The 17618-nt window shown below is 35.9% G+C and overlaps 1 protein-coding gene across 1 annotated transcript in view; it reads left to right on the top strand.

Moving 5' to 3' along the window:
- THSD7A (thrombospondin type 1 domain containing 7A) overlaps positions 1–17618 on the top strand; it is a 421895-nt gene that overhangs the window by 371269 nt on the left and 33008 nt on the right. The window contains exons 14-16 of the mRNA XM_026003851.2: positions 9692–9870; positions 12584–12589; positions 14223–14356. Of these exons, the coding sequence (XP_025859636.2) occupies positions 9692–9870; positions 12584–12589; positions 14223–14356 (319 nt within the window). The remainder of the gene's footprint in view (positions 1–9691; positions 9871–12583; positions 12590–14222; positions 14357–17618) is intronic.

Raw genomic sequence — 17618 nt, 5'->3', positions numbered from 1 at the left:
CAATTATTGAGTGTTGTTACACATTGGAAAATAAAAATGGAATGCTGAGCATTATACTCTTTTGCAGTTTTGTCTTTATGTCAGTGCCTAATTTATATCTTTTAACAATTTAATAGGTTGAATTTTATTTGAGAGATGTTTTCTGGAATATGCTATTGGAAGATTAGTCATAAAAGTTTTATATCTGCTTACTTAGTAATACAATGTGAATCAGTCTGAAGTCATACATGTTAAATCTCACTAATGCCATAATCTTCCAACAGATAAAATGGAAAGAAAGAATTTCCATTTATCTGTTACTTTGTGAAGCAGTGACATGAATGATTGTGTGATTCTACTTGTCATCATTTTGAAGGTGGGAAAATGCAATTCTTCTAGAAATATTTCAATAATTTATTACCTTTGTAGCAAGAGATAAAGAAGGCACTATATCATAATAAAGGGGACAAATCAAAAATAATATCTGACAATTGTGAATATTTATGCACCCAATATGAGAGCACCCAAATATACAAAACAATAACAAACATAAAGGAACTCACTGATAATAAAATAGTAATAGTAGGGGACTTTAAGACCCACGTACATCAATGGACAGATCATCTAAGGAGAAAATAAACAAGAAAACAGTGGCTTTGAATGACACACTGGATGGACTTAACAGATATATTCAGAACATTTCATCCTAAAACAGGAGAATACACATTTTTTCCAGTGCATATGAAACATTCTCTAGAATAGATCACATATTAATTAACAAAGCAGGCCTCAATGAGTACAAAAATGTTGAAGTCATACCATGCATCTTTCTGACCACAATGCTAGGAAACTAGAAATCAATCACAAGAAAAAATCTGGAAATTCCACAAATGCATGGAGGTTAAACAACATGCTAGTAAACAATGAATAGGTCAACCAGGAAACCAAAGAAGAAATTTAAAAAGTTCACAGAAACAAATGAAAATGAAAACACAATGGTCCAAAATATTTGGGACACAGCAAAAGTGTTTCTAATAGGGAGGTATATAGTAATACAGGCCTACTTAAGAAGCAAGAAAAATATCAAATAGGGGCACCTAGGTGGCTCAGTCCGGTAAGCATCTACCTTCAGCTCACATCATGATCCCAGGGTCCTTAGATCAAGCCCAACATCATGCTCCGTGCTCAGCACGGAACTAGAAAAAGAACAACACAAAGCCTAAAGCCAACCAAAGGAAGGAAATAATAAAGTTTGGAGCAGAAATAAATGATATAGAGGGAAGCGTGGGTGGCTCAGCAGTTGAGCATCTGCATTTGACTCAGGGCGTGATGCCCGAGTTCAGGGATCGAGTCCCACATTTGGCTCCCCGTGGGGAGTCTGCTTCTCCCTCTGCCTGTGTCTCTGCCTCTCTCTCTGTGTTTCTCATGAATAAATACATAAAATCTTTTAAGAAAAAAAATTATATAGAAACTAGAAAACAAAACAAAACAAACCCACAATAGAACAGATCAATGAAACCAGGAGCTGGTTCTTTGAAAAAAATTACTAAAATTGATACACCTGTAACCAAAATTATCAAAAAGAAAAGATAAAGGACTCAAATAAAATCACAAGTGAGAGAACTAATAATCAACACCACAGAAGTACAGTTATAAGATATTATGAAAAACTATATGCGAACAAATTGGACAGCCTGGAAGAAATGGATAAATTCCTAGAGACATATAAAACTGAAGCAGGAAGAAATAGAAAACCTGAACAGACCAATAATCAGCAAAAAAATTGAATCAGTAACCAAAAAACCCTCAACAAACAAAAGTCCAGGAGCAGCTGGTTTCACAGACAAATACTACAGAACTTTTAAAGAAGAATTAATAGCTATTCTTCTCAAACTATTTCAAAAAATAGAAAATGAAGGAAAACTTCCCAACGCATTCTGTGAGGCCAGCATTATTACCCTGATACTTAAACCAAAGACCACTAAAAAGAAAACTATAGGCCAATATCTCTGATGAACATGGATGCGAAAATTCTCGATTAAATACTAGCAAACTGGGATCCCTGGGTGGCGCAGCGGTTTGGCGCCTGCCTTTGGCCCAGGGCGCGATCCTGGAGACCCGGGATCGAGTCCCACGTCGGGCTCCCGGTGCATGGAGCCTGCTTCTCCCTCTGCCTGTGTCTCTGCCTCTCTCTCTCTCTGTGTGTGACTATCATAAATAAAAAATTAAAAAAAAAAATAAATAAATACTAGCAAACTGAATCCAAAAATACATTAAAAAAATCATTCACCACAATCAAGTGAGATTTATTCCTGGGGTGCATGGGTGGTTCAATATTTGCAAATTAACCTGATACACTGCATTAATAAAAGAAAGGAAAAGAACTATATGATCCTCTCAATAGATGCAGAAAAAAGCATTTGGCAAAGTACAATATCCATTCGTGATAAAAAAAAAAAAAACCCTCAGCAAAGTGGAGATAGGGGGAACATACCTTAGCATAATAAGGGCCATATATGAAAACCCTACAGTTTCATATCATCCTCAGTGGGGAAAAACTGAGAGCTTTTCGTCTATGGTCAGAAACAAGACAAGGATGTCCACTCCTACTATGGTTATTTAACATAGTACTGGAAGCCCTAGTCTCAGCAGTCAGACAATAAAAAGAACTAAGAGACATTCACATTGGCAAGAAACAAGTCAAATTTTTACTGTTTGGAGGTGACATGATAGTCTATATAGAAAACCTGAAACTTCACCAAAAACTGCTAGAACTGATACACAAATTGAGTAATGTCACAGCATACAAAATTAACATACAGAAATCTATTGCATTTCTATACACCAACAATGAAGCAGCAGAAAGAGAAATTACGGAGTCAATCCCATTTACAATTGCACCAAAAACCATAAGATACCTAGGAATAAACCTAACCAAAGAGGCAAAAGACATGTACCCTGAAAACTATAAAACACTGGTGAAGGAAATTGAAGATGACACAAAGAAACGGAAAGATGTTCCCTACTTATGGATTGGAGGAACAAATATTATGAAAATGTCTATACTTCTCAAAGCAGTCTACACGTTTAATGCAATGCCTAACAAAATATGAATAGTATTTTTCACAGAACTATAACAAATAATCCTAAAATTTGTATGGGACCATAAAAGACCCTGAATAGCCAAAGCAACCTTGAAAAAGAAGAACAAAGCTGGAGGCATCACAATTCCGGACTTCAAGTTATATTGCACAGCTCTAGTGATCAAAACAGTGTGGTACTGGGGATCCCTGGGTGGCGCAGCGGTTTGGCGCCTGCCTTTGGCCCAGGGCGCGATCCTGGAGACCCGGGATCGAATCCCACGTCGGGCTTCCAGTGCATGGAGCCTGCTTCTCCCTCTGCCTGTGTTTGTGCCTCTCTCTCTCTCTCTCTCTCTCTCTGTGACTATCATAAATAAATAAAAATTAAAAAAAAAATAAAAATAAAATTCAAATGTATAGTTAAAAAAAAAAAACAGTGTGGTACTGGCACAAAAATAGACACATAGTTCAATAGAACAGAACAGAAAACTCAGAAATGAACCCACAAATATATGGTCAACTAATCTTCCATAAAGCAGGAAAGAATATCCAATGAGAAAAAGTCTCTTCAGCAAATGGTGTTGGGAAATCTGGACAGCAACATGCAAAAGAATGAAACTGGACTACTTTCTCACACTATACACAAAACAAATTCAAAGTGGGTTAAAGACCTAAATGTAAGACCTGAAACCATAAAAATCTTAGAGGAGGGCACAGACAGTAACCTCTTTGACACCAGCGATAGCAGCTTCTTTCTAGATAGGTGTCATAAAGCAAGGGAAACAAAAGCAAAAATGAACTATTGGGACTACGTCAAAATAAAAAGCTTCTGCACAGTGAAGGAAACAACAAAACTGAAAGATAATCTATAGAATGGAGGAAGATATTTGCAAATGACATAACTGATAAAAGATTAAAGTCCAAAATATATAAAGAACTTATAAAAGTCAACACCCCCCAAAAAACAATAATCCAATTAAAAAGTGGGCAGGAGAGGGATGCCTGGGTGGCTCAGTTGGTTGGGTTTCAGCTAGGGTCATGGTCTTAGAGTTATGGGATCAGGCTCCACATCGGGATCTGTGCTAGGTGTGGAGCCTGCTTAGAATTCTCTCTCTTCTTCTCCTTCTGCCCTTTCCTCTCAACCCCCTACCCCCCCCCCAAAAAAAAAGTGGGCAGAAGACATAAATAGACATTTTTCAAAAGGAGACATACATAAAGGTGGCCAACAGACATATGAAAAGATGCTCAGTATCAATGATCATCAGGGAAATACAAATCAAAATTACAGTGAGATCTCACCTCATACCTGTCAGAATTGCTAAAATCAATAACACAAGCAACAAGTGTTGGCGAGGATGTAGAGAAAAAGGGAACCCTCTTGCCCAGTTGATGGGAATGCAAACTGGTGCAACCACTTTGAAAAATAGTATGGAGATTCCTCAAAAACTTAAAAATAGAACTATCCCGCAAACCAGCAATTGTACCACTAGGTATTTACCCAAGGAATACAAAAATCAAAGGGACATGTGCACCTCAGTGTTTATAGCAACATTATTCACAATAGCCAAATTATGGAAACCTCCCAAGTATCCACTGACTGATGAATGGATAAAAAAAGATGTAGTTTACACACAACCACACATGTACATGCACGCACAGGTATATTACTCAGCTATGAAAAAGAAATGAGATCTTGCAAAGGCCTGGATGAAGCTAGAGAGGATTATGCTAAATGAAATAAGTCAGGCAGAGAAAGACAAATGTCATATGATTTCAATCATATGTAGAATTTAAGAAATGAAACAAATGAATGATGGGATAAAAGAGAGAAAGAAAGAGAGAAGCAAACCAAGAAACAGACCTTTAACTATAGAGAACAAACTGATGGTTTGTTCTACCAGAGGAGAGGTTTGTGGGGGGACTGGTTAAATAGGTGATTGGGCTCAAGGAGTACACTAGTTGTGATGAGTACTGGGTGATGTATGGAAGTGTTGAATCACTATATTGTACACTTGAATTATACTGTATGTTAATGAACTGGAATTTAAATAAAAACCTTAAAAAATAAAATAGTAAAATAATTACCTCTGAAATACTAGTGTCCTTTGCCTAAGCTATTGATAATATTTGGAAATAATTGGGATTTTTAAAATATATATACTTTTTTGCAAGCATTAAGTAGTTTGGCCACAGAATGCCATTGATTTGAAATGCCGTTGACTTTAGACATTTCTACAGCTTGATTCAGTTTCATAAACTATTACTTTGAAATACAAAATGAATTATTACTGACCTTTTCAAGGGTTACATTTTTAAGTATCTCCTACTGGTTTAGATAAATTCATTTTCTAAACTACTGTCTGAAAAGAAAATGGAATTTGAAATTTGTTGCAACTCAAAATAGTGAGATGGGCTTGTTTTCCCACCTCAAACCATAATAAAGTCAAAGTATAAGATGTAAGTAGACTCTACCGTGTATTTGAAGAAGTTATGCTTTTCAAAATTTTGGTAAACACTGCCATAAGGTACCTCAGTCCTTTGGACTTTTCTCTACATCATTATTAATAGCCCAGAAGCCTTCTAAATGCCAGAAGTACATTCAAAACGTAGCATGGACATCTCTTTTCTATCTTCAGTGTTCCACAACTGACAAAGACCCAACTGGCACCTCTGCCCTCTTGGTTACCTGAGACTATTTTATACACTTCTAAAAATTCTTTCATTTCACCCTGCTCTTCATGCCAAATTTGCAATCCTATCTTTAATAAAAACAACAGGGTTACTTGAGTGGCTCAGTTGGTGAAGCACCTGACTCTCAATTTCGGTTCAGATCATGATCTCAGGGTAGTAAGATCGAGTGCCATATCGGGCTCCATGTTCGGCGTGGAGTCTGCCTCTCCTTCTCCCTCTGCTCCTCTTCCTTACTTGTGCTCTTACTCTCTCAAATAAATAAATAAAGTCTTTTAAAAACCAACTTTTTATATACTTTACTTAAAATTAGATAATATAATACGCATATCTTCTGATGCATCAAATTCACTTCTATGAATACTTCCAGCAAAAGTGCATACATATGTTCACCAAAAGGCATATTCTAGAATGTTCATAGCAATACTGTTAGCAATAGCTCCACATTAGAAAATATACACAATTCATCATAAATAAATAAGGATGAAAAAATAAGCCATAATATTTTTATACCACAGAATTCTATATGTTAATTAGAATGGTCTTCAACAGCATGCAACAATATGGATGAATCTCACACCACATTTTAGAATGAACGAAAGCTTGCACACATGAGTAAACACTGTATGATTCCATTTACATGAAGTTTTTCAAAAGTACAACAGTTCTGCATTGTGAGAAATCAGGATAGTGGTTGCATATATGGGAAGGGATAGTGATTGGAAGGGGGAACAAAAGAGGGATCTGTGTTCATGTGTGTATTCAATGAACTTCATACTTATGAAATTGCACAAAAGATGCACTTTTGTGTATGGATACTAAAACAGCTGATGTGTATCTTTGGCAGAAACACAGGAGATAATATATATAAAGATAAGCTATAAATCTACTTCTCATCCAGATTCTACTGGTTCTGCCTGTGTCTTATGACAGCATTCCCTAATTTCTGTCCTACACACTTATCCATGCATAAAAGAGTACATGTTTGACTGGTGAAACCTGAATAAACTCAGTAGATTATATCAATCTCAGTATCTTGATTGAAATTATACTGTAGTTGACTATTGTAAGAAACTGGGGTAAGTAGACAGTGGACTTCTCCATCTCCATTATTTCTTACAATTATATGTGAATCCAAAATTACCTTGATAAAAAAATTTCAATAAAGAAAGAGGGACTGCTGAATAAACACAATATATTAAATTTCCAAAAGTGAGACCCTATCCCAAGTGAACTGTATCATGATGTCTGGGGTTGCTGGAAACCTGTACTTTTAGCATGTGTTCTAGGTAATTTATGAAAAGGCAAGGCTAGGAAATATTGTGTAATAACTGGCTAGCTTTTTAACACTTCTTAACAGAATATTTTGGTCACAAGCTTATAGGTTAAATTTGTCATATTGGTTTTTAGGTGGTCTTGTTTCACAATAATAAAATAAATCAGTGTTTGCTGATTCTCTTATGAATCTGCCTACAATAAAAAGAATGAAATACTTAGGAATAAATTTAGCAAAAGAAGTTCAAGATGTATCCTCAAAAACTACATTGAAAGAAATTACAGACCTAAATAAATGCAAAGTATTCCCATGTATCTGAATTGTTAAGGTGGCAATTGATCGAGCTCTTCAACACAATTCCTATCAAAATCCTAGCTGCCGTTCTGAGTGAAAATTGACAAGCTGATTCTAAAATTACCTTAGATTTTGCATATGGAAATGCAAGGGACCCAAAAAAGCTAAAATTATCTTGAAAAATAAGAATAAAGTAGGAGGACTCACGCATCCTGACTTCAAACCTTACTACAAAGTTACAGTACTCAAGATGGTGTGGTATTAGCATAACGATCAATGGAATGACGTTTAGAATCCAGACATTAACTTTTACATTTGTGGTCAACTGATTTTCAGCAAAATAATTCAATGTATAAAAAATAGTATTTTCAACAAATGGGCCTGGTATAACTTGCTAATCACATACAAATGAATGAAGTTGGACCCCCTTACAACTTTTACCATATACAAATATTAAGTGAATCACATACCTGAATGTGAGAGTTAAAACTCTAAAATCCCTAGAAGAAAACATAGGTGCAAATCTGAATTACCTCAGATTGGGTAATGGTTTCCTAGATGTGACATCAGAGCCCAAGCTCTCAAAGAAAAAAATAAATAGGTAAATTGGGCTCATTGACAGTTACAACTTTTTTTCTTCAAAGAATACTAAAATAAAAAAGACATGTTTTGACAAATGTAGAGATTAAGACAGTTATACCTTGCTAATGGTGGTGTAAAATGATGTGCTTTGGAAAACAGTTTGGCACTTCCTCAAAAAGTTAAATATAGTTATCATATGACCCAGCAATTCCACTCCTAGATATATGCCCATGAAAATTAAAAGCATGTCCACACAGAAACCTATACACAAATGTTCACAGCAGCATTATTCATAATATACAAAATAGGGAAACAACTAAAATACCCATACACTAATGAGTGGATAAACAAAATATGATCTGTCCATTCAATGGAACACTATTCAGTCATAAAAAGGAATGAAGTACTAACACATGCTTGAACCCTCACAAAGATGAATCCTGAAAACATTATACTAAGTAAAATAAGCCAATCGAGAAAAGCCACATAATGTTTGATTTCATTTTAGGAAATGTCCAGAATAGGTGCATTCTCATGGACAGAAAGTAGATGAGTGGTTGCCAGGTAATGGGGGAGGAGAAAATGAGAGGTAACTGCTAATGGCTAGAGGGTTTCTTTTTGTGGCAATGGAAATGTTCTAAAATTAGATAATGGTGATGATTGTATGACTTGGTGAATATATTAAAAACTGAGTCATGAGCTGATTTTTATCGTATATAAATTATATTTCAAAAACAAAATTGTAATCTACCTAGAGTCCCCTAGTACAAGTTGTTTATATTATCATTTTCAAAATTGAATCCTTGATGGCTGATGTAAAATGGTATAAGAACAAACCCTCTGCATATCAGAGTATTACACAGAACAACTATGCTTTTGACTCTTGACTGCAGGAAATTTAGCTTTTTCCATGTATTTGCCTGGAGAGTATATTACAAGTGATAAATTGATATTTGAAATGCCAACTTGGTAATAAGGGACTGTTCCAGGAAAATGCACCCATTTCTCAAATCACATCTGTAGACTATTAAGTTAATTGACTGTGTGATTTGATGGAATGAGTGCTGGACTAGACCCCATCTTTTACTGTGTGATCCTCCACTTGTCAATTATCTTTCTGCATTTGTTTTCCTATCTGTCCAATAGTATATCAATATGTATCCAATACATTTATAAGATTTTCAAGAGAATCAAATGAATATAAGATGTGAAATTGTTTTTTAAATTGACAGCACTAAAAATTATGAGACATTATTTATTTAACATCCTTCATTTTTCTTCTCCATATCTGATTTGCAAAGAAGGGGAAACATAAGGTGCTAAGTTAAATGGTTCCTTTTGGATGTTGATTGAGAGGGTCTGTCTTTCTTCTTGAGGAAGAACATTGCATGGACTCAAACACTTGGACTTGTGTGACATTAACAGACAGAATTTTACAGAAAACTGTTATAATTTTTTTAATGTATCATTCTGACAGCATGAGAACGATATAGCAGCAGACAGGTTATTGTCAATTAAACACGAGCTGTCAGAAAGTCAGAAATGCTGAAATATGGTGAGCATGAATCCTAAGCAGATCATATGGCAGCTGCTCAGCTGTTATTTTAACAGAGTCGCTGTATGTATGTGTCATTTTCCTGCAGAATTTCAGTCTCTAACAACGCAGACATCTTTGCATTTGCATGTTGCTGTCAAGTCAAACTTGGACCTTCTAAGTGAGCTAGAATGGTGGGTGGTAGTGGGCAAGTGACATGTGGAGAAGATGGCTCTCATCTGATTTTTTTTCATGCAGGTTACATTGAAGAGGCCTGCATCATCCCTTGTCCTTCCGATTGCAAGCTCAGTGAGTGGTCCAACTGGTCTCGCTGCAGTAAGTCCTGTGGAAGTGGTGTGAAGGTTCGTTCTAAATGGTTGCGTGAGAAACCATATAATGGAGGGAGGCCTTGCCCCAAGCTGGACCATGTCAACCAGGTATTCTCTACCATTGATTTTAATTAACGTATTATTTAGATTCACAAATCTATTTTTTTCTCCAAAATGGAGAATAAATAATAACCCTGAGTAAGACATTTAACCCATTTAATCCTTAGAATGCCTGAGTAAATAGAGGTATGTTGTTAAAATCCCAAATCAGATATATTATCTTTGCATTAGGAGATTTAGTACCTTGCATGTACATGCATATGAGTATAATTAAGTGGAAATTAAAATGACACCTACCTTTAAAATAATATCATAAAATTGTATCTAGCTGTGTGCTAAGAGCAAGATTGTCTCATTATTATAGTTCCCCTAGACTCTCAGAAAAGATATCTCAATTACCAACTACTTAAATTAAAATGAAAGAAAGTATTTGGATTTGGGTCTGAAACTAGGAAATCTCTCTCTCTCACACACACACACACACACACACACACACACACTCTCACTATCTCTCCCTCCCTCTCTCATCCCTCTATCTTTCCTTCTCGAAATAATAAAGGTGGAGGGGTACTTCCTGGATGGCTCAGTTGGTTGAGTGTCCAACTCTTAATTTCAACTTAGGTCATGATCTCAGGGTAGGTAGTAACATGGAGCCCCTCGTTGGGCTCCACGCTGAGTGTGGAGCCTGCTTAAGATTCTCTCTCTCCCTCTCCCTCTGCCCCTTCACACTCTCACCCTCTCTAAAAAAATAAAACTAGGAAATATATATTGAATGTTCATTTAAATTTGCTTGATATAAAATAAGTTAAGAAAAAAGAAAAATAAAGATGACCTCAAAGTCAGTGTACCAACGCTATCTACCAATTTAGTCTTTGACCTTTTGAATTTTATTTGGAACTTTATTTTATTTTTGTATGCTCACTTCATTAGCTGCAGTTAATAGTTGTTACTTGTGTCCTATTGGAGATATAAAATGAAAAGACTAATAGAGGGAATTACGACTAATTCAAATGTAATATAAAATATAGACAATTATTATCATGATTGACCTATATGTGAACTAACAAAGAATAAATTTAATATTGTATTTGTAGATGTTAAGATATGTACTTATATTGTTACAATCAAATGAACCAAGTCATATATATAAACCAACCTTAAATATGTAGATAAGTTTCAGGCATACATAAACTCATTTTAATCTCCAAACACACTGCTTACCAGTACACATACTTTACTTCCCAAATTAACTTAAATTGTTAATGATAATAAAGATAAACTGTAGGATGTTCCCCTCTACCTGCTAAATGGAAGGCTGCCCAATTTTGTGAATCTCATGAGAAAGCCAAATAGATCTTCAAAAATAATAAAGTAAAATAAAGGTACAGTCTAGAGAAAATCAAAATACATTTTGAATAAAGAAATTAAGGACAAAGAAAGTGGAGAATTGAATGCCATAGGAAGTACTTCTCTGAAAAAAATCCTGATTTTTTTATCCCTGAGTGAAGTTGCTGAATATGCCCTTAAGGTGACTAGTACACTACACTGCTGCCATCTACTGGTGAATGAGTTTTCCTGCCAGATTGAATACTTGCAAACAAGAAATTTCGGATAACATAACCCGAAAGAAACAAAATAACTGAAATGCAAGGTTTAAAATGTAAATATTTTTCTACAAGTTTTGAAATTTTAAAGTTCCATTGGTAAATTTAAATTGTAATAAATTCTGATCCATTGCCCTAATAAAGAGAAATTCTACAGAAATGTTCAGGGTGTGTGTGTGTGTGTGTGTACAGCCAGTCAAACTCTCAATTAAAATGAGCTGTGTTTGCCTCAGCATTGTTTTTACTAGTGAATTTTCAAAGGTTCAGGACCTTCTGCCAAGTTTTCTTTGCTATGAAAAGTCTTATACCTAAGCCATTTTTCTGTCACTCTCCAGCTCTGATAAAATTTAATACAGAGTTTGATGGAGACATTCAGGTACTTATTAATCAGCTTACTGGTGACACATCAAGGCATTAACAACTAAAAATTAAAGCTAAAATGAGAAGTAATAGATTCCTGACTATCTGAGTACAAATGTTCTACATTTAAAAAAAGAAATTCCTAGGATTTTATCACCAAAATATTAGGAAAGTAAAGAATATGCAAAGGTTTGTGTTAACTTTGAAAATTGCAAATCACATGGATTTTTTACTACAATTATACATTCCTCAATAAAAAAAAAATCAGAGGTCCATTGACTTGAAAATGGTTTTGAGGTACCATTTTCTAATTGAGGAAGCAAATTCTCATTTCCCAAGAAATGTAGATGGATGGATTGATTAAAATCAATAGATTAATCAAGCAGTCTATGGATAGATTTCACTCACAATTTGCATCACAGAGTAGTTGCCATCATTCATCAGTCCCCCATCATTCATCAGTCATACATACATATGGTATGTATTTTGAGGACTACTCAGTGTCTTAAGATTTCTTCATCCTGCCCATCTAATCTTTTCCTTGACCATGAAGTTTGCAATACTCATTTATGTATTTCAACTTTAAACAATAATAAGGAGTTGCTTTTTCTCTCCCAAGGCTTAATAAAGATATTCTAATAATTTACCCCCCCCAAAAAAAAAGAAAATTAGACTTTTATATGTGGATGAAATGATATTTTAAATGTAGAATATGAATGTTTTCATTCAGCATACTGACATTTTTTCCTCATCTTTTTCTTCTCCCTTTTCTTCAATCCTGCTGAATGCCACCCCAGGCACAGGTAAGAATTCCTACACCCCCTGGTTCCTGGTAGGCTACTACTTGTTTTCCTTTTTTCTCCCGACTCCAGAGAATGTATTTCATTTCCTGCTATTGTCTTTTATCTTTTACAGGGAGAAAATATCATATTTTCTATAAAATTTTTGTTCTGCAGCTGTTCCCCACCCCCATCCACCGTGCCCCCTGGCCCAGCATGCCACCTGTGTTTTCTCACTTTATTATCAGGGCTGAGGTTCAGGGGTGGGGGGAACAAGCTTCACTTCACCAGCCCTGACAAGGCAGTGACACCTCTTGTTAATGCTGTCATGCTTCTCAGAGGGAAAGGGAAAGGCACAGGTGGGCTGAGGGTGGGTGGCAGGAAGTCGCTCTGAACTGGTTGGTATTCAGTCCAGTGGAGGAGATTCACATGAGCGCCATCAAAAGATTAGCAGAAATGCATTTCTCCTTCAGTGTTTCCCTTCCTCACAAATTGTAGGGTCATGTTTTACTCGGTAGTATTTAGTCCTATTTTAATACAGTACCCCATGTGAAGGTGATCCTGTATAACAATGATGGATTCCTATTCCAGCACTGTATATTCTCTATTCTTACTTGCAATAGCTCAGCTTTATTCATTCACTAAAATTTGCACAAAAGAATAGCACCAAAGGGCTATTTATATCTATAGTTTCTGGAATTAAATAGTTACGTAAAATATACATACACTAGTGTGTGTGTGTTGTGTGAAATAGGAAATAGAGTTGAATTACCCTAGATTTTGAAATTATTTTAAAAGACATTTTTCTTTAATGGTTGACTCAGCTGTGTTGCAGTGGATTACGGTTTATTTTATTCCCTCGATTTAGTCATTCTTCTCATTGAGGAAAAAAAGTAATTGGTTCATTGTTCTAAAATCCTGAAACCAAACATACCAGTCTAAATGTGAGGCTTTCAGCCTTTATGGACACCAAAGCACAGACAGTTTGCTTTGTGTCATGTGGCGCTCCCTGCTTTGAGCTGTAGCTGTGTAATATGAGGCCAATTTCAGACCTTGGTTCCAAGCCCTAAATGATTGAAGGTTACTTTTTAAATGGTTTTGTTTCTTGTTATCATCTAATTGAGTTTTACATATGGAATGCAAAAAATATACAAATTCTTATTGCTCTATACATTCACTTGGAAAACAGGCCAAGTTATATTTCTTTGAAAACAGTTACTTTTATATGCTCATTTAATTCATTAATTCATTTATTCATTCATCTATCCAACAAATCTCTATAGAAGACCTAACATACGAGCACTCTGGCCTAAGTATTGAAGACACACAACACCGTGAACAAGATAGATGGCCCATGAAATCAGCACTGCGTGGTGAGGATCAGTACAGGAACGTACCCAATATGTCCCGTGTGCTCCATTGGGTCAGATGTACCACTGTCATGTAATATAGGACCAAGGGAATACAACACAGCTAGCCTTTTACTACTAGAACTCTCAAGAGAGTTTCTATATTCCCATCTTAGAATAATGAACAATAAAGGAGAGGAGTGAAAATAGTGCAACAAGAATACAATGTTTGTTGTGATGTTCCGTGCCCCTGCCCACTCTCAGCGGGTTCCCTGAGGAGAAATCCCAGAAAACTGTGTGTGTTTCAGGTGTATGAAGTCGTCCCTTGCCACAGCGACTGCAACCAGTACATATGGGTCACAGAGCCATGGAGCATCTGCAAAGTGACCTTTGTCAACATGCGAGATAACTGTGGAGAGGGTGTGCAAACCCGAAAAGTGAGGTAAGGGTGAGCCTCATTGTGCAGAAACAGAACACACTACCACCTCCCAGCCTCATGTAGGCCAGCGTGGGGCTCTCACTCCTCCCTGGCCTCCTGCATTAAACTCTCTTTAATTTCCAGGGAATCTGTGTTCATGGAATATTCTAAGGGCATCTGCTTCAAGCAGCAAGTTGTCACACTGGGCCTCCTGACAGGAAGCCTCACTTGAAGGTCCTCCTGAAGAGAAGGATCCTCATAGTGAATGCAAGCTGAATGAATGCAAATTTTTCCAACCCCAAAAACTTTGTTCTTAAAAGCCAAAAAGATTTCTGTCTGCTTTTTAGTGATAATCTGTGATAAACCCTTGCTCCTTTGTGTCATTCAAATGGCTAACTTTTGAATATTCCCACCTCCTCCAGGAAGCTTTCCTAATACTCAGTGCTGCTCATTTGTTCTATGACCATGCCACCCAGGAGGCAACCACCAGCCACGTGGTGGCTATTTCACTTTAAATTTAAACTAGTTAAAATTAAATTAAATTGAAAATATGTTTCCTCAGCCACGCTGGACATATTTCAAGTGCTCAATAGCTGAGGGGGCTAATAGCTATGCTGTCAGACAGCAGAACTATAGAGCATTTCCATCATCACAGAAAGTTCTGTTGAGTGGTGTTGCTGTACAGTACCCCACTTCCCCCTCATTGTTTTGAAAAGATCCATTTACCGTCTGTTGTTTTTATTAAACTCTATAATTTTCTCCAAACAGAGACCTTGTCATATTTCTAGAAATTTCCTAACCCCTAATACAATTTTGATACTCATTAAATTTTCCCTCCAGTATCTGTATATGACTCTTAAGGGCTCTGGAACCCTACAAAACAAGTCTATGAGGTTTTATTATCTCTACTTTGTGGAGTAGATTCAGAAGTACTGAGTAATTTACCAAGAACACTCATCTAGTAAAGTGACAGAGTTGTCACTCTTTATACCAGTTTCTTCTAACCCTGCCGAGTGATACACCGTAAAAACATGTGTAAAAACATACAGAATTTGACGACTTATCTAGTGGACAAGCCCACTGCTACTCATGACCTAACTTTTCATGAATTTAAGATTTATGTTTCTCAATAGAAAAATAGAGTGAATTAACATTTATATCGTAAAACTTTGGCACACTGTATAATTTGCTTCCAATAAAAATAATTTTTCTTTTTCACAAGCCCTCTGAATTCTTAAGCTATTTTTCTGAGGAACTTAATAAAGGTAGATGAGCGATTAGAAGGTAACAAGTTGATAGGGAAACATAGGGAAAAGACAGAGATTCCATTTTCCACCATTCCCTTGCAAATTCAAAATTTCTCCTCCAAATTTAAAAATATTTTCCTTATAAAAATATTTTGATCAAATTGGGTTTTTCATTAGTAAGAAAAATTATAATACTGTTTCTTTCAATTTTCTCTTCAATGATCTGTGTACGTGCTTTTTTTTTTTTGCTTTATAAATAATACTCTCAACATTTCCAAATACATCCTAACCAAAGTAACTTTTGAGATCTATTCATTTTCTCAGTAAACATCTTTAATGTCAATAGAGAAAAGGGAAGGTCAGTATTGATTGTGATCTTTGATCATGTAATGTTTCTATTTGTTACTGATTGAGTAGTAAACCTCTCTAACCTTATTCTCTGCTAATTAAGGTCAAAATGTCTTGCTTATATGCAAGCATTGAGTGACATTTCAGGATAGAAGAGTCTATAAGAGAGCAAGTACCAATTTATCCAGTGTCATTCTTTTTCTTTTAGGATTATATGACATATCAAAGGCTGGTGGCAGAAGTGATTTTTCCTGGTGGGAAGGGATATTTTTCACAGACATTTTTTTTTTAAGAATTTCTAGCACATGGTGATAATAAAAAACAGGTAATAAAGAGCAAGAGATTTGATTATCTTTATTGTTGCTTTTGAATTCTCTGCAGACAATATACCCCCTTACTGTCATACCTATGACGGGCCTCAGGCCCTGCGCTTTGCCTCCAGCTTGGTTCTGAACTATGTATTTCTAATACGGTTCAATTTTTCTCACAGCATAATTCCTTGTCCTGTGGAAAGGAGAAAGGCCAAGAATTTGGAGGAAAGCAAATGAACTTAAAGTGCTTTAGTGCTTTCCTTTGTGCTGAAAACCTGATGTGAATCTTGATTCTGTATTCTAGAGTGATTTTAAAAACTAATACCAAATAAAGTAAATAAAACATAAATAATTTGAATATCAACAATAAGGCCATTTTTAACAATCGTGGCATATTGAAGTGATGGAATTCAAATATAGTCATTAAAAATTATACCTTCGTTGGGGCACCTGGGTTGCACAGTCGGTTAGGCACCTGACTCCTGGTTTGGGCTCCTGTCCTGATTTCAGGCTCATGAGATCAAGCCCTGAGTTGCTGAGCAAGAATAAGAGTTGGCTTGAGTTCTCTCTTCCCTCTATCCCTCCCCCCTCAAATAAGTAAATCATTTTTTAAAGATTTTATTTATCTATTAGAGACACACAGAGAGAGAGCGGGGGGGCAGACACAGGCAGAGGGAGAAGCAGGCTCTATGCAGGGAGCCCGACATGGGTCTCAATCCCAGGTCTCCAGGATTAAGCCTGCCCTGGGCTGAAGGCGGAGCTAAACTGCTGAGCCCCCCGGGCTGCCTAAGTAAATCATTCTTAAAAAAAGAATTATATCTTAGGAAAATAGTTGGTGACAGGAAAAGATGTTCATATTATTGGTTTTTTAAATGGTACAAATAGTATACAAAATTTGCTCTATTTTATGAAATGAAATATATGCTTAAATAGAATAAATAGTCTTTAAAGAGTGGTTTTCTCTGAGTGATTTTTTGTTTTTGTTTGTTTCTTCTGATTTTCCTAAGCTGAATGAATTAGCTATGTAATAAAAAATTAAAGGAGAAAAGCGTGTGAAAATGTAGTTTTATGTACATAACTACTTAAAAGAGTATTGAACATCTGTCTTTAACTCTGGATCAATAGGTAATTTTGCAAGTTAATCCTTGTACCCTGTGTCAATGACTACCATGAATACAATCTTTTCTTAGTGACAAACTTATCTTTTGAGCATTAAATTCTGTTCCATGTCATCTCAAAGCTGCTCCACATCCTCTCAAAGTTGCCATCAACAGAATATTTTTTAAATGCCACTGAAGAGAGAACTTTTTCCTGGGAAACTGAAAGTCTCCCAAAGAAATTTATAATTTTTTCTTTAGCAATGAAATCAAATAAATACCT

The sequence above is a fragment of the Vulpes vulpes genome, chromosome 7, assembly GCF_048418805.1.
Source record: "Vulpes vulpes isolate BD-2025 chromosome 7, VulVul3, whole genome shotgun sequence".
In the NCBI taxonomy this organism is placed as follows: Eukaryota; Metazoa; Chordata; class Mammalia; order Carnivora; family Canidae; genus Vulpes; species Vulpes vulpes.
This window is presented reverse-complemented; position numbering and strand designations above follow the sequence as displayed.